General features: G+C 45.1%; 1 protein-coding gene across 2 annotated transcripts in view; it reads left to right on the top strand.

Moving 5' to 3' along the window:
* Banf2 (BANF family member 2) overlaps positions 1-24,842 on the top strand; it is a 40,592-nt gene that overhangs the window by 4,234 nt on the left and 11,516 nt on the right. Inside the window, exon 2 of one of the 2 annotated variants that reach the window (XM_048455482.3) lies at positions 23,978-24,115. The exons of the other annotated variant lie outside the window; for it this stretch is intronic. Within the exon in view, the coding sequence (XP_048311439.1) occupies positions 24,068-24,115 (48 nt within the window). The 5' untranslated portion in view covers positions 23,978-24,067. The remainder of the gene's footprint in view (positions 1-23,977; positions 24,116-24,842) is intronic. 2 annotated transcript variants of the gene reach the window in all.

Raw genomic sequence — 24,842 nt, 5'->3', positions numbered from 1 at the left:
AAACACAGCCGTGCATCCCGAACACTGCCAAACATTCCTTCTTTTCTCTGACATTTGGTTCTCATCAGGCTCCCCTTGTAAAATTGTTGGGTAAGGCTCTCACAGCTACAGGATTAGAAACCAAATTCAAACTGCACACAGTCCATGACATATGACCGTTTGATGTATGAGATTTCAACCATGTTTAAACGCTCCAAATTTGTATAAGTATTTTGTCTGCGTGTATGTATGTGTACCACATGCATGCCTGGTACCCACAGAGACCAGAAGAAGGCACCAGATCCATTTGAATTGGGGTTATGGCTGGCTGTGACCACCATGTGTGTGTAGGGACCCAAACTGGAGTCCTCTGCAAAAGCAAAAAGTGCTTGTAGCTGCTGAACTATCTGCCCAGTGCTGAGAGTTAAATCTTGATGGTGGCGTGAAAACAACACACACTCAGTAGAAATGGCACCTGGGATTTTAAATTATGACTTTCCTAGGCTGATGACATGAGATCCAATCATCTCTTGGGATGCTGGTCCAGGGTTGTGAACCCTTGTCAGACAGCCATCTGTTTACATGTAATCATGAGATTGAGCCAGAGATTGTACAGAATTCTGCATTCAATAGTATACTTGAGATATTCTGTATTTTATAAAAAAATTTTTTTTTTTAGTTTGGCCCAAATGTGTGCTAATGTTTGAGCGTGATTAAGGTAGACTAAGGTGTGATGTTCAGTAGGTCAGGTCACTAAATGCAATTTCAGCTTACAATGTGTTTATCAGGATGTAAACGCCTAAGTCAGGGATCATCTGTAATTTGAAAGATTAGAATTTTCTGGAAGTTATGATACAGTCCGGAAACTCCAGCTGCTTGGGAGGCTGAGACAGGAAGATCAGAAAATCAGGGCCTGCCTGGACTATATGTGTAGTTAGAGGTCAACCTGGGCAACTTGGACTCTGACTCAAAAAAACTAAAAAGCAAAAAACCCGAAAAAGGTAGGGATATAGTTCAGTGGTACAGCGCTTGCCTAGTATGTGTGAGGCCCTGGATTCAACCCTCAGTGCTGAAGCTGGGTGGGTATTGATTGGAGCATATTAGGGCTTTGAGACTGGCTTTATATAGGCCCTCAAGTATTGATATCAAGAAGCTACCAATCAAACACCCCCAGTTCTTCCTCCCCCAAGGATCTGTCTGGCAGAATCTACCCCAGAGAAGAGATCCCCTGCTGCTGGGCACTAAGCAACCCCAGCAGGAAAAGGGTACACTTTCTCTCCCAGACTTAGCAGCAAAAGTGCCAGGGTTCTCTGGTTGACCCAGCTGGAGCCCCACAGCCTTGTGTAGCAGTTACTATGGGAAAGAGGATTGCTAGCCTGTGACCATCCTAGATGACTGGGCCTAGATGGTGGAGTTGGTCCCTTCCAGGCTACAGGAAATGAAGTCAGGAAAGGGTTCCTTTTTCTCAATGGAAAGGAAGGAGAGTTACTGAAAAGCAAACAAACAGAAATCCCCCTTCCCTGCCAGTTCACCATGAGAGCTGACACGGGTGTCCTGTGCCCATCCCCTGCCAGTTAGTCATGAGAGCTGACACGGGTATCCTGTGTCGGCTGAGACATCAGAGGGTGGGCAGGGTCCTTGTAAGTTCCAGAGAGCCCACAGCAAACCAGACCTCCAAACCCATAGAACAGCCTCAGAGAGACCATTAAATTAAACTCTAGAATGAGAAGAAAGCTAAAAATTAGCCACCGCATGCTCCACCCATAGCGTACTGGTTCACGGAATGTTAATTGGTGCTCCTTAAAAGGCTGTTGAGAAAGTCTAGGTGGTGATAAATGAGCCCAAGTCAGCAGTTTGTTTGTTCTAGAGTACGACACGTCAGAGCCTTAGATAAGCAGGGGATAGCCTGGATCCTCAAGGGTTGAGGGAAGATAGTAGACAGCTGAAAAAGTATTAATCTAACTCTACTGTCTTAGCAAACTGCCTGGCTTTCCTTTGGTCTCACAACTGGCAAAAAAAGAGGGTTTCATGAGAAACCCTCAGTCGTCAATGCTGAAGCAGAAGGTAGCAGCTGGGGGTCTAATCCCAGGCACTGCTGAGGCGGCCTACCTAGATGGGTGCCATCCCCTGTGAAAGCTCAGCCCCAAGCTGCCCTCAACACTCAGGAAAACAAGTTCTCTGCTTGGCATGCAGAGCATTAGGGAACTCTGAAAAAGGGCTGCTGGGGCAGGTGAGGGATGCCGAGCCTCTGATCCTCCCCAAGGCTCTCCCCTCCAGAATCCCCATTCCTGAACTGTCTGGAATCCTCCTGAAGCCTATCCATATAGTGTTTGGTTTTCACATTTTTTTTTTTTCTGGAGCCGTTGCTGCACAGGCGTGATTGACGCAAGCGCAACCATGTGCAGAGGTGACTGGGAAAAAGGGTCCGACTCTGCACTAATGGGCAGGGTAAGGAACCCAGGAAAGGACCTGTTCAGGTGCCCCAAGGCTTCTCTCAGCAGCATTCCATCCTCTAGATCATTGGCATGAGGAAGGCTTACGCCCTGCTGTCAGGGGAGGTGGGCTAGAGAACGTTTACAAACAGCTAAAGGTGGGGGAGATGACACTTTCCATGGACCTTCTTTGGGGAAGAAATTGGAAACCAGAAGTGTGGATGGACCTCAGAATATGTTTAAAATAGCTCTGTGTGTTATCCACCTTATAGATGAAGAAGCCAAGGTCAAGGAAAAGAGGGCGAGTGAATTGGCCAAGTGACATGACTAGTTATATCTGCGGTGGTTCCCCTGAGCTGTGAGGGGGTCATACCTCATACTGTGTAGAGTATCTCCTTGTACCATCAGGAGACTCTCCCTCCCATCCCACCCTTCCCCCGTGTGTTTCTTCTATATGGAGAGTGCCTGCTGTTCTTTCTCACACCTTTCCTTGTGGAACTGCTCACAAGTTCTACGTAGGACCCTGTGAAGGACAGTGTGCCCTCGGAGAACCTCAGCCTAGTCTGGAACCTGCCCCCAACTGCCACAAGCCAGAGGCAGTGGGTGAGAAGTGTGGAAGGCTCCACGGGGTCTGGTCTTAGGACAACACAGCCACCCAACCATCAAGATGACGTCATTGCAAAGCTAAACAAGCTCACACTTAGCCAAAGCTGCAAGTCAGTGCCATGAGGCCCAGAATATACCAAGCACAGGAGGGCAGTGGGAATTAAATGCATCCAGTGCATAGCACAGCACTCCCTGCTTTCTACTAGAGAGCCTGGGCATCCGTGTGTGGTGTGCTGATACGGAGAGCTTTGGTAATGGTGCTTGGACACCCTTCTGAGCCTAGCCCTTCCAATGGGCAGTGACCTGGCACAAGCTTGATATTGACCACAGAGAAGAGAAAAAATAGCCATTGTCTGGTTGGCTAAAGTCACAGGTAATTTTCTGAACACACAGAAATCAAGCTGTGACTTCTGATCACATATATGACCTTAAATATGTTATTAAACCCTTTAGCCCTAGTCCCTTATCTAGCGAGCTGGTGATGAGTGTGTTATAAGCTGATTCTGAAATGGCAACAGTCCTAGCCCTTTTAGAATAAGGACTTCTTCAGTGGTGGCCAGAATGGAGGTTGCAGGTATGCGTGTCAAGTTCAAGGTAGTGAGTAGCAAACCAGGGTTGTCACATGTTCCTTCGTGTCTTGGTGTAGCTCCCATCTCACATTGTTCTCAGAGTGAAGTGAACAACATTCAATGTGCAGATGAGATGCCCAGAGGCACAGAGACATGCAATGGGCTCTCTCGGTTCCTCCCTATACAGGAGCGCAGGTCCCATATGTGTGTCCTCAGTCACTCCCAAGGGATTCTACCCAAAGTCAGCACAGAGAAGAATCAGACGGAGGGGGGGGGGTAGTAAGGTGTGCACACTTGCCCTATTGAGAACTTGGAAAAACGTCCAGATAATACCAGAGATCACAAGACTGAAAGAGATGGTACCTGAACAAGGCATATTAAACCAGGTGAGATTCATTCATATTCAGAGCATACCCACTGAGATGAACATCTTATTGAGGGGAACATGGAGGTAGAGGTGAGAAGGGCAGCCATCTCTGCAGACAGCCTCATGGGAAAGGGCATAAATAGCCCAAAGTAGTGTCACTCCAAGTTTAAGAAGAAACCACTAGACCCAAAGTGAAGGTTTCCTAAGAGATGGGATTTGCTTGAAAGGACTCTTGACCTGAAGCTCCTGGCATACAGTACCTGATTATATGATATCAAATTGTATTCATATGTACAAATGACATCATTTCTTCTGGAAGCAAAGTCTGTGGTCACAGAGGAAAACTGGTGATGTAGATTTGTTTTGTTGGGTCTGTGTGACAAATACGTGAATTCTTTCCCCACATTTTAAATCTAGCAACTTGAGGCAGGCATGGGGCATGTATCTATAATTCCAGCACTCAGACTACTGAAGTAGAAGGATCGTTGTCAGGATGAGGCCAGCTCAAGGCAGGTTGTGGCTATATAACCAGGTCTTGTCTGGGAAGAAAAAATGACTACGTTGTGTGATAGCACACACTGTAATTCTATCTATTTGGAGATAGAGGCAGAAGACCTCCAGGAAGCTACATAAGAAGTTCAAGTGAGGCCAGCTACATGAGATTTATCGCAAAGCAAAATAAACACCCCTTAACCTCCAAAACCTGGTACTTGTAAGGCTGAGTGAGGCAGAGGGACTTAGGGGAGTGTGAAGCCAGCCTAGGCTACATAACAAGACTTTGTCTCAAGCGAGCAAATGAACAAGCAAACAAAATGGAAACTTGTGCATAAAATTCCAAGTTTTAAATTTTGAACTTGCCAAAAGCCTCCCCAAATCTGGTCATGTGAGACAAACTTTCCAGAGAGAGGATGACCTTTAGGTGGAAGTAGACTCTGTCCAGCCAGAGTCTACTCCTCTTTAGTGCCCTCTCTCTCAGATGCAATTCCAGGCCCTTCTTCCCAGTGCCCCTGCACTGTCTTTCCACCCAGGTTTCTTTCTTCTCTTGCCAGTTCCTTCTGGCTTTTGCATTTGTCACTTCGGACAAATGATAATTGATCTGAGCACTTAGTAGGTGTTTTTACAAATTTCTGTTTTCAAAAAAGTCAAGGGACTAAGACTTCTAGCTCTACGCCTCCTGACGATCTAATCTTGAGGTTGACCCTGAGAAGGGACAGAATATGCTCTGCCCAGACCAGGAAGGCAGCTTCACTTCCTCTCAAGTTCTCTACCACGGATGGGCAAAGTCTTCTAACATTTAAAAAAAATCCAGTCCTAGGAGCTTAATGCAGGGCCTTCTATATCTTAGGCAAGTATTTTACTGCTGAGATTCATCGCCAGCTTCCTCTTAAGGTTTTCGTTTTGTTTCGTTTTGAGACATGGTCTGACCAAGTTGCCCAGGCTGGTTTTGAACCTGAGGCAGTTTCTGAGGTTCTGATCCCTATTGAATGGCTACAAATTCTGCAGATGTCCAGAAATAACTTCACTGCTTCCTACAGCTTGCAAAAAGGCTCCGAAGATAACGCCATCAATGAATGTGATACCGGTCTTTAGAAATCCTTTTCTGTGTGCCATTGAGAACTCTGAATTCCAGTCAAATTTAAAAGATAGAGCTCTCATGCTGGCTCCCCTTCTGAAACCAGACCCAATCAGCCTCCTGATATTTATTTCAGGAGGGTCTTCATTCTCTGCCTCAGTGACCCAGGATGGGATCCTGGATAGGTCTTTGCATCAAACCTGCAGAGGCATTAGCTGTTTTCTTAGGCTTCTAGGCCCATGAGGCTCTAACCCAAGTGCGAGCACAGGCAGTTCCCAACCTCTGCTGCTTCGGCTGGATGACTTCCAACTTTGTGATGGTGTGAAGCCCATGGGGTAGGAGCTGACTGTGATGTCCAGTGAGCTCATCTTATCATGTGCGTTTTCCTAAGTTGAGAAGTTGATTTGGAATGGGATCCATGTCACACAAAAGGAAAATTGGAAGTTGACACAGGGTGGAGAAGGTGGCTATGTGCAGGCTATACCCCCCCCAGCAGTGTCCCCCCTGGGGACATTTGGGAGGTGGGAGTTGTCCCACCTGAGAGGATGGGAATGTTAGCCACTGGCATCCCTGCCTGGCTGGGTAATACTCCTAGACACAGGGCAAAGAGCCACGGCATTGGCTTTTGTGGGAACTCTTGAGTCCCAAAGGATGAAAAGCAGGACTGAGGCAGCATCTGCTAAGGGTGTCATGGTTCTGAGTCCCTGTCTTGGAGGACAAACCTGGTCTGGGGCTCCCTCAGCCCTGAACTTAGAGCACCCCTCTTTTACTGAACAGGACACCCTCTTTGCTGCGTGGAGCCTCAGTTTCTCTAAATCAATCAATCAATCAATCAATCAATCAATGAATCAATTGTGGCAGAGGCTGTGAAGAGGCAGGCATGCCTGGATTGCTCAATCCGTCTAAGTCCCAGAACTTGTCAGAGCAATTTGGTTTCACATCTCTCACTTGCCCACAGTCTCTACTCCGTTTCTATTCCCGGAGCGAGCCTCGCTGGCACCAGGCCTCCCTTCCAGATGAGCAGGGACTTGCTGACAGCCAAATAGGGTTGCCTCCCAGGCGACTTGAGACACACCTCGCTCTGCCTCCGTGGGCTCTCTAGTTGTGTTCACACATCCAGAGACCCCACAAGATTCGGACTTCGAGCTTCCTTCATCTGTGGGGAGGAAGAAGAGGGAAGAGGAAGACTCATGGTCAAGCCAGGAGCCAAATCCCAGAGGGAAGTTTCTGATGTCTGCGCTGCTGCTGCCTTGACTCAGACGTGCAGTCGGCTCTACTGGCTTCTGAGAGTCCAGCGTGTGGGACAGCTGCGAGAGAAAGAAAGTTACAGTAATCGAAGAAATGAGAGGTCATGGATCTGATTGTGACTGAAGCAGGGAGGCATGAGGGGCCTAACGGAGGGAACATGGAGGTCTTAGAGGGATATAATTATATTTTAATTTTAAAAACAAAGGATGCCCAGCTGCAGGGCTGGAGGGATGACTTGGCAGTTAAGAGCCCTTGCTGCTCTTCCGGAGGACCTGAGTTTGGTTTCGATACCTACTTGGGGCAGTTGACAACTGCCTGGACTCCGGCTCCAGGGGATCATTGCACTCTTCTGGCCACTTGTGCTTTTTCTTAGACGTCTCCACCCCATGGGGTACAGGGAGACCCAGCCTAAGCCTTGAAACTTTTACATCTTGGGTGGCTTTCCTAGAAACAGAGTGGGGTTTCGGGATTTCACTCCCAGACAAGGGCAGTGAAGGGACAAGAGAGGAACTAGCTGTTTGATGTCAGGTGTAGTCAGCTCCTGCCTGGCCCCAGGGTGCACTCTAGAGCACAGTCTGGATAAGGGAGACCAGGCCACTGCTCTTCCGCATCTAGCCTCAGGCCAGGAAGGCGGGGGCTGGGCCTCTGAACCTTCCAGGTGACTCCAGGTGTGATGACTGTCTCCTAGGCAACACTCCTCCCTTCCGTGAACCTACTGTATCAGATAGTTTGCTGGCTGGGCAGGGGACCTGAGCACAGCCCCAGGAGCACTTGCCACTGTCCCCGAGTTCCCTGTGTCCATGTGCGTGCATATACAGTCTGCTTCTATCCTATTCAGTCCACTGAGAGATCTGATGTCCTTGGAGACAGCTCTTCCCTACTTGGTGGTCCTAAAGTAATACGGCTGTCAGGGCATCGATGGGAACAGGTCCTAGCTCTCTGGTGGCAGCGGAGAGAGCGATTCTGAATACCTGTGGAATCTGCAGGATGACGACCGGACCCTTGTGGCACTGGCACCATTCTGGCGTCTGTAGAAACATCTTGATATCCTCACAGCTGCTACCTGTAGCCCGGTCACTGACCCTTGGTGGTACGTCTCTTCCCTGGGACTCCTCCTCCTCCTGACACCGGGCTTCAGCTTCCTATCAGTCCTTGAGGTACACTCACTGTGTCCTGTCCTGGACAGGTGGGCTGTTTGCTGCAAAATGCCAAGGTCAACTCCACAGACTCTCTCCCTAAACACTGGTCCAGCTGCGCCACCCTCCAAAACACTTGGGAAATGGCTCTGCTCTGGGTTTTTTTCCCATAAGCCCATGGAGGCACATGGTTCCCAAGCTCATCAGACGTTCAGATCCACCCCTCTGGGAAGTTCAGGTCTGCTACTTCCTGCTTCATGCAGAGAGAGAAAGCCAAGGCCCGCTTTCCTCAGTCCCTGCTTCCTCCATCCCTTCTTCTTCTCCATCTGGCACTGCTTAAGCAGAGGAGGGGGGAGTCAGCTCATCAGGAACTACAAATAAAGAGGTCTAAAGCTCACCTGTTCGGGTACCCCCGCATGCAGAGCAGCATTGCTCGTTTTAGCCAAGAGGCGCCCAGTTTTCAGTGATTCATGAATAAAGGAAAAAGTTATTCAACCCTCCATATCGGTGCTTCTAATCCCAAAGTTCAGTCGACCTCAAATCAGGAAATATTTCTTAGAAAAACTGCATCTGTGCTAAACATGCATGAACATTTTTACTGCCTTTGCTCCTTAAACACTATTCTACTTCACCTATTACATGACATTTATATTTCTTAGGTACCATAAGTTACTTAGTGGTCACTTGAACTAAGCATTCAGGAAGCTGCACATTGGTCATACACAAATACTCCAGTCATGAATAGAGGAGACTTGAGTATCTATAGGTTGTGGTATTATGGAGGTGGAGTTATGTCTTGAACCAAAGGGCTCTTGTACTGTGGTGTATCCATATGGAGAAACAGTAGTCAGATTCAAAAAGGAAAGAAATCTTATCATATATGATAGCATGGATGAACACTAATGACACTATACTAAATAAAACAAGCACAGAAAGCCAAATACCATATGACTCTATTTATGGTATTTCTAAAGTAAGCAAGATTTGAGACAGAAAGTAGAATTAAATAACAGTTAAAAATGTGAATAATGAATTAAAGTATGCATTTATACAGGTATAGATACCTTGTGACAGATAGCAGAGTAAAACTCTTGGTGGTTTGTTTAGCCATCAGGGTATGAAACCCAGGGTCTTGTCTATGCTAGGGAGGGCTTAAATTCATTCCTCTCCCAACCACTTTGTGACCCCATGTATGTAGGTATGTAAAATAATAAGTACACAAGCCAGTCACTGAAAAAGAATCATGAATTCATCTCAAAACAATTCATTGATAGCCACATAATTTTACAATTAAAGACAATAACAAATTTGAACACAAATAAGATGGCTTTCCTGCAAAGACCCTTTCCTGCAAGCATGAGGACCTGAACTCAGATCCCCCAAATCCATGTAAAAGCCACTCACAATAGCATGCATGTGTAGCACCATCACTCTTGTGACAAGAGAGGCTGGAGAGTCTGACAACAAGAGACCTTCTCTTGAGGTAGAAGGTGAGGCTCGACATCACAGGTTGTCCTCTGACCTCCACATGAGTGCCATGGTGTGCTCATAGAGATACACAAATACACACATGGACATGTACACACATGCATGAATACAAATCACATCCATGCACACACACACCCCAAGATGAAGGAAAGAATGCATCAAGTCTTCATCAAATTTGACTCTGCATAATGTAGAATACTGTCAACGTTTTTCAAATTTGACCCATATTTTGATTTTTATATTTACCAATGTTAAGACCACCACTTTACATAAATATGAACTATGAAATGGCAGAAGTGTGCTTAGTTAGGATCATTTCAGAAATTGTCAGATATTCTGTCCTAATCCCAAGCTACAATTTATTGACCATATTTTTATGTGTATGAAAGTTAAGTCAGCAACTCAAACAGCAATTCTTTAGAGAAAGTCCCCCCACACAGAGTTGCATCATATGGGGTGGCAATGCTCCCCCAACAAACCTATCCAAAATCTCAGTGCCAGCAGGAGGAGGGAATTCATGCCTGCTACTGTAATTATTGACCAGGGTGGCACAATAACCCCTTCCAAATGGTATAGATTACTGCCATTGCCTTTGGTTTCCTTCCAGAACTTGAAAGTAAGATTCTATTACTGAAGACATTATACACTTAGCACGACCTGTGTGATGACACCAGTTGACATGCCATCGTGGATGGGGGAAGCTTACAAGGGTGCACCCCCAGATGAAGAGCTACTTCCAAGCAGTCAATGGCCGCTAAGAGAAGGAGAGTCAGTTTTTTCTAGAGACAAGTCCTTGTTAGGTTGTTTATTGCCCAGTAGACAGCTCTAAACACATGTATATATGAGCAACACTAAAGGAATGTTTAAATTAAAAATTTAAATAAATTTTTAAAAAAATTTAAATTAAAAAATATTCTCTTACAGTACAATCCAAAGATGTACTAATGTGGTACTTAGATTCTGAGGAAGTACTAGGAACATATTAATCCTTTGGTTTTTTTTTTTCCACGATTAAACATAAAAGAAAAGTTTTTCTGTTTTGTCTTGATTTGGTTTTTTTTAAGACAGGTTCCTCAGTCTGTCTGTCCTGGAACTAGCTCTTGTAAACCAGGCTGGCCTCGAACTCACAGAGATCTGCCTACCTCTGCCTCCCGAGTGAGGGGATTAAAGGTGGACACCACCGCTGCCTGGCCTGAGAGCAGAAAAGTTTTTATGCACACAGTAGGAAGACTGGAATTCACAGCTCACAGGAGTCCCAAGCCTGAGCCAAGTTGTTTAACAGTGTTTGTTGATATCACGTGGGTGTTGATGTGTGCACTTACACCATGTGTGCTGCGTGTGTAGTACCAAGGCTTTGAGGAAACGTGTCGCAACACAAGTGCACACTGGCAGAAGCACTTCGGTTTGTTGCGTGTTTGATTTTGGCTCATTGCCACATTTTTCACGCCCCCCTATGCCAAGATATGTGATCTTGTATGGAGTCACAAGCCACAGTTTACGACACTGGGTGTTAGACAATCGCTCCACTTCTGAACGACAGCCCCACCCTCATCTGTTCTCCACAGGACTTTGACTAAATCTGCTCTCCATCTTTGGCAGAGAGAGTGTTTTCAGGAAGGAATACGGGACTGGGAGCAGACACAGCAAGAATAAAGGTACCATAGGCTGGACAGGATTTCCCAGAAGCTGAAACATTGCAGACACGTGTTGCTTAAGGCTAGGGAGATGTGCTGAGGAACAGAGGAGTCCGCGGCTGTGCGAACATCAGAGAGCATACTTAGACACATCTTGAAGGTCTAGGGCAGTCATGTGACACGGTCTCCTGCTGCCATCAAGAAAATGGCTGTGTAAGGCTGTCAGGTTAGGTGTGAACCTTGGAATGACTGTGACAAAATGCCTGAGGCAGCTCAGTTGGTAGAAGAAGGGGTTTTATGAAGCTCACAGATTTGGACACTGAAAGTCCAAAAACTACAGTGCTCTTGGTTTGGTGTGGTGCCACTGTGCATGGCACGGTGGAGGGCAAAGGGAGGAACATTACAAGGTAACCCAAGAGGAAAGAGCTTTATGAAGCCAAACTCACACGTTTATAGCAAGACTCCTGGAGAACTACCAAGCAGTCCCCTGAGAACTATTTTCTGAGGGCACACACCAGTGACCCACTAGGCCACATCCTGTGAAGGGACCTAACAACCATTACAGTCCCTGGGGAGACACTCAAACCACACCCAAACTGTAGTGCAGGGCATACTTTAGCACACAAAACTTTTGTAAGCAAAAATAATGATAAAGTACAATAGCATAACTATACAGGCTAGTCCCATAGGGGTTGATTATCATTATCAACTCCTTCCTATGTAGTGCATGTAATTGACAATTGTATATGTTGAACTTTGGGTGTGTATGAGTAGTGCATACATTAATTCATGTGTATGCGTGTGTGTATGTTTGTATGTGTTTATGCATGTAAAATAGCATGCATGTAGAGGTCAGAAGACAGCTCTTGGGGTTCTCTTATTCTATCTTTATGTGGGTTCTGGGAATCAAAGCCAGGCTGTCAAGTTTATACAATCAGGCTCTTGACCCGCTGAGCTACCTTTCTGTCTCTCCACTTTAATTCTGAGACAGAATGTGATGATTGATCTACACTTCTAACTTGATGAGATTTATACTGACCAAAGAAACAAACCTCTAGGTAAACCCACAAAAGAATTTTCTGGATCCGGTTAACTGAGGTAGGCAGATTCATCCTAGATATGGGTGACATGATTCTCTTGGCTGGGCCTCAGACTCAATAGGAAGGAAAGAGGGAGCTAAGCAGGGACATTCATCTCTCTTTCTCTGCTTCTTGCCAACTAATGCAGTGTGACCAGCTGCCTCAAACTCCTGTCACCAGGAGCTTAGACTTAGACTTTACTCATGAACCGTGAGCCAAAACTAACGCTTCTCTTCTAAGGTTGCTTTAGAAGCACAACATTAAGAAAAACATATGCTACACAGGGCCTCTCATGAAACCTGGCACTCACTGATTGGCTAGCGTGAGTGGCCAGCAAGCGCCAGTGAACTTCTTGTTACAGCCTCCCCAGTGCTGACGTCATAAGCGTGCGTTATCACACCCGATCTTTTTGCATGGGTGCTGGGAATTCAAACCTAGTCTCCATGCAGGCCTGGCATACACCTGACGGACTTGTCTCTGCTAAACAGTCAGCAGTGTGCTGGTTTATGCTGTAAACATTGTGCCAATGACAGGATGACTGATGTCTCTAGGCCAAAGGGGGTTTCGGCTCCATTGTAATCTTACAACTGGGCCCTTTTCATACACAATGTCCATTGTTGACTAAAATGATCTGATATGGTACATAATCATATATACATACATACATACATACATACATACACACTATATAGTGATAATCCGAAAGAGTGCTGAGGGATTTTAGTCATGGAATGAGATGGGATGTGGACACACTTTGGGTACCATTAATTTGTCCTGGGAACATGGCTGACGTCTTGGCTACACACTGACCTTGGCGTAGATTCGTAGAACCTTATTAAACATTGGAGAGGTGGGTGGAAGTTTTGAGGAGTTCAGCCATTTTTAATATTAGGAAGGCAATAGAATATGGGGCCTATTCTGTGTCTCCCAGACATTCCCAGTGGAGTCTGGCCCAGCACCCTGTAAACAAACCCATTAATATGCTCGTGATGAAATGCATAAATACTTACGCCAAATGGGATAATGAGGACTATAAATAGCCTCATGTCCATTCAGGCCAGGTTTGGCTCCTAAGTCAGTTCTCCTTGCCAAACAAATGAGAAAAGAGAAAAAGGAAAAGAAACCACTCTAGTTTTCAGAGCTATTCGGATTTGAAACTGGAAGGACAGAGCCTGCTTGAGCTTTGTGCCATCTGAAGACTGTAAATGAACAGAGGCACAGCGTGGCAAGGATCCAGCGTGCAGAGTTCCAATCTGCCTAGCATTCTGGCTTGATGAAGTGCAGATGATTGGCTCACACTTCGTGAGCTGGCTGTGGGCAGAGCTTGAACCAAACTCAGGACTCTTACTTGCAGCCCGGGCATTCCAGCAGGAGTTGGCAGTCGCCTTCAGACACAGGTGCCTTACAGCAGAGCCTGAAGTTCATGACCTGCACTCATGTCTCCTTCTCAGTTCCCCGAGGATGGGAGCCCTTTCTTGTCCTCGGTGATGTCATGCTCACCCCTAGATCACTTAGGGAGAAGCCTCTGCTTGGAGGTCCTGTCCTATAAGTTCAAGTTCTTGGGTATGGATGATGCCCATTGAACCCCTGGGAATCGTTGAATTTAATTGGTCATTACACGCAGACTGGCCAAGAGAAAGATTTACTGTAGAAGGCTCACATGCAAGCCAGAAAATAGCAGAGGAATAGAAGATCTTGCTTTCTGCTGTGGAATAGGAACTAAAGGGAAAGGCGGCAAAAATGACCTCTGTTTTTGAAAGATGAACACCAGTGGTCATTGACAATGACTTCCTCTGCTCCCAACACCTGGTGATGCCCATCCCAGGTCTCTACTGAATGAGTGAGCTAATAAGTGAATGCTGAAGGTCTATTATCTAGGATCCTTTATTATAACTAATGCCATCCCAACTAAGATAAAATGGGTAACACTTTGATTTTTTTTTTCCTATGATAGTAGAGAAGTTCAAGGGTAGATGCCTGCAGGCGCAGCTGAATCTGGCGTGCCAGTGAGCACTGGGGAGTCTGTCCTTTCCCTCCTCTCAGGCTGCTGCTGCTTCCCTTGTCGTGTGGGGTCTTCACTGGTGGCTGGCAAGCTCACATCCGCCAGCCAACCAATCCCCACAGAGAGGGAACCTGAGTATCCAGGTCAGGACATTGAGGTGGGCCGTGTTCCTCTTGGAGATGGTTCTGGAACTGACTGTACAAAATGCAGCCTTGCTACACCTCCTGTGACGCTGAACGCCTCAGAATCAGACCTCAGCATCGAGGAAACAATACATAGCCCGTCCTCCCTAGCTTTAACTGTCAACTTGGAACAGCCCAGGATCATCTGAAAGGAGTCTCAGCTGAGTAACTGGCTTTATCAGGTTGTTCTGAGGCCATGTCTGTGTGGAACTGTCTTTCTTATTTTTATTGACTATTGTTATTTTTATTGACTTGCTTTTAATTGACTAAAAGGTCTCAGCCTGCTGTGTGAGGGCAAGATGATCCTGGGCTGCCTAAGAAAGCTAATAGCAAGCAACCAGAAAGCAGCTTCCTTCTGGTTTCTTCTTCGAGTTCTTAAGTTTCTGCCCTGACTTTCTTCAGTGATGCACTGTGACCTGGGAGTCGTAGCCAAATGAGCCCTTTCCTCCCCAAAATGACTCTAGGTGAGAGTATTTTTATCCCAGCCACAAAAGGAAATGAAAACGTCACTTTTCTTTACATTCCTTCTCCATGAGAGACTGGCTACTTGTAGGAAGACGCCTTAGATTGAAGAGTGGAGATCAGGGACTTGGGCTCCAGGAAGCGGCAGTGACTGACAGACAGCATTTCCTCAAACTCCAGTGCGGTGTGTGTGAGAGTGTGCCCACCCATTCCAGGTCACTGCATCAGCCCACTGCAAACCAATGGAAGGGATAATCTGGGGCTCTCATTCCTGTTTTTCTTCTTGGGGTCTATAAGCCCTTCACTGCTCAGTGCGTATAGGTTGGACACTGGATGTCTAATGTGCTTGCTTTAGGAGTGTTTCCTATTCTTCACGTCTTCGAGGTTTGACTCTCTCCCTCCCTCCTTCCCTCCCTTCTCTTCTCTGGAGAGTAAACTCAGGGCCTCCTGTGAGCTAGGCAAGGACTCTATCACTTAACTACATTCCCAGCACCTTTTCATTTTGAGATAAAAACCTTACTAAGTTGTTTGGTGGGTCTTGAATTTGCTATCCCCCCCCCACTTCAGTCTTCAAAGTAGCTGGGATGGATAGGCCTGATCTCTCAGGCCCTGAATCTTTGAGACCCACAAGATGTAGCTGGGCATGGTGATGCATGGTTGTGACCCCAGCACTCAGAGACTAAGTAAGGCAGGAAGATGGAGAGTCTGATGTCAGCCCAGGCTACTTAGCAAGGAAGGTCCTGTCTCCAGAGACAGAAGTAGGGGGAGGAAAAGCAAGGAAGGAGAGACCACTATGTGTGCTCTGAATACGTGGATTCTAAGTTTTAAATTAAAAAGAAAAGGAGTATGGGAAATGAAGTCATTGAAAAAAAAAGAAAGCAACTAGAACACTAGGGTGAGGGATGCTGGCCTGGACTGGGAGTGCTAGCCTGGGCTGGGAGTGCTAGCCTTGGCTACCTTCATTAGCCAGTCATCAGATTTATCTCAGATCCCTAGTGGCCTACATGAAAAAGGAAACACTTGCAAATTGAAAAAGAGCACTTGCAAAATTCTTTTTGTCATAAAAGTGGGACACACCTATTTAGAAATGTACACTCTTTCCTTAACATGAAATTCCATAAGAAATACTCTGTGTAGTATTTTTGCATTATTCCCTTCCAGTTTCATGCATATACACAAAGTATTCTCATCCTCTTCCCCCATTAGCTTTTCTTGTCCCCACTGCTCTATTCCAGCCCACCAAATCCCTCGTTCTTCCCCACAATCTCCGATCACTACTCCTCTGTTCCCCCGACAGTGCCTCCCACACGTCACATTTTATTAGCCTTGCTTGTATGACCATGGTGGGGGAATTGTTTACTTCAGTCAGGGTGGCGTACTAGTGGCTACACCACTGAGGACTACGACTCCCCCTCCCCCACCAGCCATTGATTGGTCTGTGGCTCCTTTGGGAGGGCAGTATTGTGTACCCTCCCATCTCATCTTGATGAACTGTTGGTAGCACAGTATTAAAACATGTTTAGACATATTTATTTTATGTGTACAAGTGTTTTGCTTGTATATATGTGTGCCGCATTCACGCATAGTGCTTGTGGGGGGTCAGAAAAGTTCAGCAGATCTCCCAGGATTAGAGTTACAGAATGTGGTCAGCCATCATGTGGGTGCTAGAAAATGAACCCAGGTCCTCTGCAAGACCGACAAACACTCTTAACCACTGAGCCAACTCTCCAGCCCTCCACAGCATTTAATAAGACAAAATACTTAGAGTAACATTCTTTGCTTTTTTGGTCACTACGGGGGAATTGAGCTCAGGACCACGAGCATACTGGTCAAGCACTCCGCCACCACCAATGAACTACCGGTGGCTCTCCTAACGCTTCCAGGACCCACACCCCCATAGTGTTTCTTCTGACTCCTTCTCCTGCCCTCTCACAAAGCCAAATGGGAAGCTTCGGTTTTATTATCTGAGTCCCCTGACCAGGCAATCCCACTGGGGACTAACTACGAACATGAAAGTCAGATCATCTCTCACTCTTTGGGAAAGTAAGTCCTTCCCGAGGATGATTTTTTAGCCTTTTGGATCTATAAAACTTTTAGGGACATGGGCAACATGGTTTCATATAAACTGCTTGGTTTCATAATTTACTTATATGCACTTAAAATCATAGGCTATATAAAGTACTTTGGAATACTTTTTTTTTTTGAATTCACATTTTAAGAAGACAATTGTGTTCTAATGGGTGTCATCCGATCCAACTCTCAGAGACTATAAGCTTCACTTTCAATTGCTGGGAGATGTTCCATTTTGAATTCCTATTACATCAGGTCCAACTTTTTGACCTTGTGAGGCATGTTGTCATTTACAAAGTTCATGCTCAAAAAACACACAATTCTCTCACTCTTCCCCCACTGGCAAAAAAAAAAAAATGCAAAAGAAGAGCTTGTAATGCTTTAAGTGAGTTTGCAGTTTGGTACTCAGCCACACTGTCCTTGGTACATGTGGCCCTACGGGCCAAGGGGTGGACTCACCTGCTAGAAAGCCCCAACTGGAGCTTGCACCCCAAATCCTATGTAAGCATTTTCATGGCATTTCTGCAATCCTTCTCACCCCTTTTATCTGGGGGTATCCTTATGATGGTCTCTTCTTTCAGACCTATTATGTAGCCTTTGAAAATGACCTTTAAATAGTGTGGCACTTGCGAAGGGAGGTAGTTCCTTTGGGAATTGTGATTAGATTCCTCTGCCTCCTTCTTTCTTTATTTAAGCAGGTGACTTGCTGAGTATCTCAAGCCAGAATTGATTGAGGTCATTCCTTGTCAGTGTGCCCTCCCCAAGCAGTCCTTTGTGGTTCAGAACGCAGTCCCTGAGAGGATGCCTGCACAAGGAAGGGCTTTCCAGGCAGGATTACGACGAGACGTTTGCAACCGCTCTGATGCTATCTGGTGGCTGAGGACTCAATCTCGTGCCCAGCTGGACCGGTCCAGGGACTACTGCCTGTCCCCAACGTGGTGGTGGTGGGATACTCCATTGGTAGACAGAAAGTCGGGCTGCTGAACAGGTTCGTTGTCTCTGGCACATGAACTCAGCTCTGAGCCTTGGTTTCCCAATAGGTGGAATGATTGAGACTAGATCAGAGATGGATGTGAGGAGTATTGGCAGCCAGGGAGATGCTCCTGGTTCTCAGTGATCTCGCCTCATTCCCAAGGTCCTAGAGTAATTCCGCTTTGATTGCACTACATAAATACATTCAAGATAAATTTTCCTATGAAATAAAGAAATAGTTTTGAATTTCAAAAGAGTGAGGGGGAGGGAAAGGGAGAAAAAGAAGAGGAGGAGGGAGGGAGGGAGGGAGAGAGCAAGTGATTTCCAAGGCCTACCTGCTCTAAAGTTCTCTTGAGTTCAAAGTTATAGAGGGGATCATTGTCTTCTTACGGTGGCTAGCAAGGATCCAGTGTGCCTGGTAGCTGGGAGGTAACACTGCCTCGATGCTGGGCTGAGCTTACCATACGATGACACAGACATACCAGTCCCAACAAAAAATCCTACCCAGCTGGAGCCCATCATTCTAGCAGAGCAGCCCAGAACTTTCTGAGAAAAATAAGGAAGTAGCGGTTCTCAAAGCTCAGACATACTATAAGGGAGGTGGTGGTGGGTGGTGGTGCTGTTTGTTTGGTTGTTTGAGGAGGGCGGTGATTGCTTGAAACAGGATCTCACTATGTTGCCCTGGCTTTTCTGGAACTTTCTATGTAGACCATACTCAAAGATGTCTTACCTGGTTCTGCCTCCTGTGTGCTGGGACCAAAGGTGGATGCCACCATGTCTGGCTTCCACTAAGGGGTCTTTGAAAGATTTGGAGACCCAGCCAAATCCCAAGATAAATAAATTGAAACCTGGGGAAGGAACCTTTGACTCTTTTATTCTTTATTTAAGAGGGTGACTTGCTGAGGCTCTCAAACCAGAATTGATGGTACACACCTTTAATCCCAATGCCTGGGAGGCAGAGGCATATTGACCTCTGTAACTTCAAGGGACAGAGGTAGAGATTGACCTCTGTGACTTCAAGATGTGGTAGTACACGCCTTTAATCCCAATGCCTGGGAGGCAGAGACAGATCTCTGTGAGTTCAAGGTGTGGTAGCATACACCTTTAATCCCAGTGCTAGGGAGGCTGAGACAATGGGATCTCTGAGTTCAAGGACAGCCTGGTCTATAGAGTTATTCCAGGACAAAGATATACAGAGAACCTGTCTCAAAAAGTTAAAAGTAAAAATAAAAAAAATAGAGGTTAAATTAAAGCCACACAAAGATAAAAAATACACAAAGAATCTTGATACTATATGTTATTATGCTCTCTTTAAATTGTTTAAATGCTGAGGAAGGAGCAACAGCTGCTAAAGGACTGTTGTTTATAAATACTACTGAACTAATCCAAGATAGATATTTTAAAAATACCTTGGCTTCAAAATTGAAGTCAAAAGGTATGTTACTTTGGAGAAGAGATTTTGCTTTTGTTTCCACAAAAAATGAGAGGCTCTAGATTTATTCAGAGTTAAAAAAAATCATCTTTGATCAAGGGAGACCTCCTGAGAAATTTCCGGTAGAAACAGATGGCCTGGATATCTGAATTCTACATCCAGAACAGATTCAAGACTGCTGCCTGAGATGATCAAGACCCACAGGATGCTCCAGTCAGGACTTGATTATAACTCTAAATTTTCTTTAGGTCCCCATAAGATTATCAGCGCCCCCAACCAGCAGAAAGTAGCCTAAAATACTACGCCCACATTCCCAACAAATGGACTATGGGTATTTTCCTTTGTTTTTTTTTTTTTAAAAAAAAAAGAGGAAATAATGCGGGAGAATTGTCTGTATTCTGTCAATCATATTTTAATAAAACACTGATTGGCCAGGCAGGCAGTATAGGCGGGAAAACCAGACAGGAAGTAGAGGTGATGCAATGAGAACAGGAGAATTCTGGGAAGCAGGGAGGTTCCTCTGCCATTCCTGTGCAGACCACCAAAGAGGCAACATGTAAGCTGTCACACTGAGAAAGGTACTGAGCCCATGTGGCTAACATAGATAAGGATAATGGGGTAATATATGTTATAAGAGTTAACAAGAAGCCTGACCTAATGGGCCAATCAGTTTATAACCTTATGGAGTCCTGTGTGTAATTTCTCTTTGGGATTTGCTGGTTGTGGGGTACTGGACAGGACGGAAACCCCAACAAGCTGGCCCCCTTATGCTACAGTCATTCCTTGCCAGTGTGTTCTCCCAAGTAGTCCATTATGGTTTAGAAGACAGACACAGAGAGAATACCTGTAATAGGTAAAAAATCTTCACATGAGGATAATGTGCAGCCAAATGCAAAATTACAATGATTGCTAACAAAAAAATATTAAATAGGATCACCATGTAATACAACATATCTGGATCTGTACCCCAAAGAACTATAGCACAAGTCCAAATAGGTCTTAATAATAAAATCCCAGAGTCAGATATAGGGAAAAATGCTGAGCAATCAGAGAGATGAAGGAGCAAACCACAGCCACCTTACCTACTCAACTTCCCAGTCAAAAAGAGACTGAGCTCTTGTCTCCTCCCACCTTCCTCTCTCTGCCCAGCCATATCACTTCCTGTCTATCTGTACAGACTTCCAGACCTCTATGGTTAGCTAGTGGCTAGCTCTGCCCTCTGATCTTCAGACAAGCTTTATTTGTACAAACAAGGTATCACCACATTTTCCGTTTTTTGCCTAAAAAATTTAAAAAAGGTTATAACTACTATAAAAAAAACTCTATACAATAAGTACAATAACTATATACAATATATACAGGCAATAAATACATCAGTGATGCCTAGTCCATTAACAACTGACAAATTCAGAGAAAATACTTCCATATCTATCCTATCTTGGTAAGTCCAAAAGTTTGTACCTAATTCACTTTCTATTCTAACTTTCATTCCCAAAATTATCTTTTTATGTCTCTCAATCTTATACACTTGACATTTCTTTAGTGTATTTCTTTTCTGAATCTGGTAACAAGGAAAACTATAACTATAAAATCTTTAACTCCATCAGAGACCCAAGAAGGAAATAATATTACCTGAGTATGCAGGAAGTGCAAGCAAGTGACTCTAGGAAATGTAAGAAATGACAAAAATAACTAACTGTCTGAACAGTCACCCAAGGTTCCTCTGCAATTTTGGGGCATCCGTTTTCAGCCTATAGGCCTAGCATAGCTGACAGACTTTTCTATGAGGCAGGATATTCTGAAGGACTATCCTCCATGTCTTGGCAAAGTTTGACAGTCCTTCCTTTTGTGTACTGCTTTTCCAATTTGTCCAGCATAGTGTCAGTAGTCGAGGCAAGGGCAAGAGCACTTTCTTGCCCAGTGGCTAACCTTTGCCACAAAGAAAGTGAAGTCCATGTGGAATGTCTTCAGTGCCCAGTATCTTCTCTGACGTAGATTGGTGCCTCCATCTACTTCATGTCTCATAGTCATACAAAAAAAAAAAAGAATCTATGTTATTAAAACATCTTAAATGCCATATTCTGTAGATCTCTGAAGTGTTTGAAGATGACCTATCTAAAAATATCTGTGTTTGACCTTGAAAACATACCTAACAAGACTACAAGTTCAATGGTAGTAGGTGACTATTTGCTAACTTGCATTTCCTTATTATCTTAAATAGTTGGCACAAAAAAAATGGCCATTCTAGTATAAGCCACAGTATTAAGTAAGCCCTGAGGACATTATACTAAGTAAAATTTCACAAAAGGATGCTGTGCGATTCCGTGTATATAAGGTGTCTAGATTAGCCTATCCATGGGAACATAAAATAAAGAATTGAGAGCCAGGGTGTAGGCAAGAGAGAACGAGAAAATCATTGTTCATGGATATGGAGGCTTCGTTGGTAAAATGAAGAGGCCCAGAGATGGGTTGCATATCAATGTGAAAACACTCAGCATCTCTGAACTACACATGTAGTTCATGTTAAAGAGAGTTAAATGATAAATTTAAAAACACTTTTTATTACATTTATTAGGACTGGGGCGTACATGTCACAAAAACATGTGGAGGCCAGAGGATAATGTGTGAAAGTCAGTTCTTTCCTCCTACCATGTAGAAGAAACTCAGGTCATCAGGCGTGGTGCTAACTGCCTTTACCCCCTTTGAGCCATCACACCAGGCCAAGACAGCAAGTTTTATGTAATAAGTAACACAAAAGGAATACATAATATCATGTGGTAATTTGCTCAGTGTATGACCTGTGGTCCAGCAATCCTGGTCGCTCCATGGAGCCTGTTGTAAGCACAGACTCAAAAGTCCATCCCAGGCCTACGGCATCTTTAACAGGGATCCAGGTAGCCCCAACACAGACTTTGAAAGAAGCCTGTCTGGACTGGACTATTAGAGGATGCTGGCATTTGTCAGGAAGTTGCCATTGACTGAGTTTCAGGGAGGATGAGCTCACCACCCCATGATCATCTCCCTCCAGACCAGTGACATGGGGTGGGTGACTGTGTTGTCTGATTCTAGGCCTGAAACTAAGGGAAGGTGATGTCCCTTTAGGAACACCTAGAGAGAAATGGAGTCACCTTCCTTTGAGCAGAAGGGATTAGAGAAAATTGTGTCAGCATCTTAGAACCTGGAGGACAGATAAGCTGGTCCTGAGGAGACTATTGAGACACTAACTGACAAAATCCCAGATCTATGTCATCAGAAGTTTTTCTGGTTATGTGAGATTGGAAGTAGATCTACTGTCTGAGTGTTTGAATCCATATTTTCTATTATTTATAGCCCAGGGTCTCTAACTTCACTACTATTGACATTTAAGGCCAAGTAATTTCTTTTTTAAAGTAAATGTGTTTTTTAAATACGAGAAAGGCAATGTTTCATTATGACATTTTCAAACATGTATGTAATATATTTTAATCACATTCTCCCAAATGTCTTAGAACTATTCTCCTAGATCAAGAGAGCTTCAGAAAGACAGCTAAATTGCCTTTCCTACAGCGTCTCAAGTCCTTAACAGTTTCTAGAAGATAGTTCGTAGCAGAACACTGTGCCCTTTTAGCATGGTCCCACCCAGTTGACTTTCCTTTGGATTCTTTTACACCATGTAATATGAGAATCAAGTATTTGTCTAAACCAGTAACGGTCCTCTATCTGCATCTTTACCCACTTAGAAAATGTGTATGGGGGTCTATAGAATAGCACCTGAACCTGAGAGCTCTCTCTCTTTCCCCCTTCTTTCCTCCCTCCTTCCCCGCCTCCTTTCTTTCCCTTTCTTCTCCCCTAAAGGTCAGGTTCATTTTTTATAAAGGAAAAGTGCCTGTATGAGCATTGGCTGGGGTAACCTAAAGACTCTGAAAGAACCCCCTAGCCACTGGTGTCTCCTCTGCTTTCTCCTAATACCCCTCAAAGCTATCCTGCCCACAAAGTCTACCCAAGCCTTCCCCTCACCATCATCAGTTCATCTACCTGTGTTTCCACTACTCTCCAGATAATTCTAGATTGTGGGGACTGTCCTGAGCAAGGTTTCTAGTGTCTGTGAACTCATCTATTGGATGCTGGTAGCACCCCCTACCCACTGGCCTCCCGTCTTGACAACCAAGACGGTGAAGCCAATTGACCCAGAGTGAGATCCACTGCAGTTGACTTAAATAACACGGAGACCTTTGATTGCTGTGGGCCCTGAAAGGAGAGCCACTCTTGCCTTCTCCCTTGGAGGTGTTTGGAGGTATTTCAAGGAGCTGAGTGGGCTCAGCTGTGGGAAAAACAAACACAGCAATTGTTCGGGTCTTTGATGGGGTTGGCGCCCTGATAACATTGTGGTAGTTTCCATTTGTTCTGAGGTCTAGTAGGTGAGGTTTATCTTAACACAGATGGCTAAGATGGATAGTAGGTGGAATTTTCCCTCAGCAAAGTTAGCATGGCTCACGGGACTTCCCAGCTATTCCTCAATCAGAAACCCTGAACCTGGCCTGGGCCCCAGAAGACCACAAATTCCAACCGTTACCTTGTAGATCCAAGAGTCCTGGGGAGTTCATCCGCTGGTGCTGGCCCTACGTGGTCTTTTGTATTAGGAAACAACACTTAAATAAAAGAGGGCTTGAACTTCTCCATATGGTGGTTAGAGTTCACGCATCTGACAATCTGAGTTGCCGTGTCAGGGGACCCTCCACAGCCTCTACCGTCTTCTCTCCTTCCTAGGATCTCCTGACTTACAGAGCCCTCTAAAAATCAGAGCCTCTGGATCCATCCTTTCTCAAAGAGTTTAGTTCCAACTCAAGGTGCTCCAAAATGAACCAGAGGACAAGAAGTTTTTCGAGAGAACTGCTTCTCAGAAAGGTCAGGAGGGGGGAGATGGGAATGGAGAGACTGCATCTGATCACACATTTATGTTGTCAAGTGTCTACCATGTGCCACCACAGCACCAGGCTGTGGTGGGGAGAGAAGGCCATGAGGAGGTAACAACAGCTCTTGAGTCCTCATGACCTACTGAGGGCTTATGCGGGAGATTATCTCTTGCCCTATTCTGATGCTGAGTAATTATTCCTAGCAACATGGTAAACAACCCAGTTTTTGATTGGCTACCCCCACCCAGGCAGCTCATGAGCTGTGCCATTCTAGAGGAAGTACATGCATTTCAGGCCAGAATGTCTGCTGTAGGGCCTTATGGATGACAGGGTGGAGTAGAGACAATGTTTGTTAAGGCCTTGGAGGGAGGAGGGAGTGCCATTTGCAGAAGCCAAGGCGGGCCTTTGTGCAATGAGCTTGTTCCTGAGAAGAGTTTAAGCTAAGCATTGAGCTGATGAACAAATGGAGGCTAAGTCAAGAGAGCTGTGTTGACCAGAACATAACTGACCGCTTATGGACTTTTTGATATTGTGTACTAATTAAAACTTGCGTGAGCCATTTTAAACTGGATTTTTTTTGTCCCTCAAATCACAACAAACGGAAACAGAGATTGACATCAAGAAAAGGATGCTGCCATGAACAAGCCTCAAAGGTGGGATCAGTTGAGAAGAGAGGTTCAGACCAGTGCAGCAAGGAAAGTGCCTATGCTGGATGAAGA

This window comes from Myodes glareolus, chromosome 10 (genome assembly GCF_982192425.1).
Source record: "Myodes glareolus chromosome 10, mMyoGla1.1, whole genome shotgun sequence".
In the NCBI taxonomy this organism is placed as follows: Eukaryota; Metazoa; Chordata; class Mammalia; order Rodentia; family Cricetidae; genus Myodes; species Myodes glareolus.
Note: the sequence above shows the minus strand (reverse complement) of the source record. Positions and strands in the feature narration are given on the sequence as shown.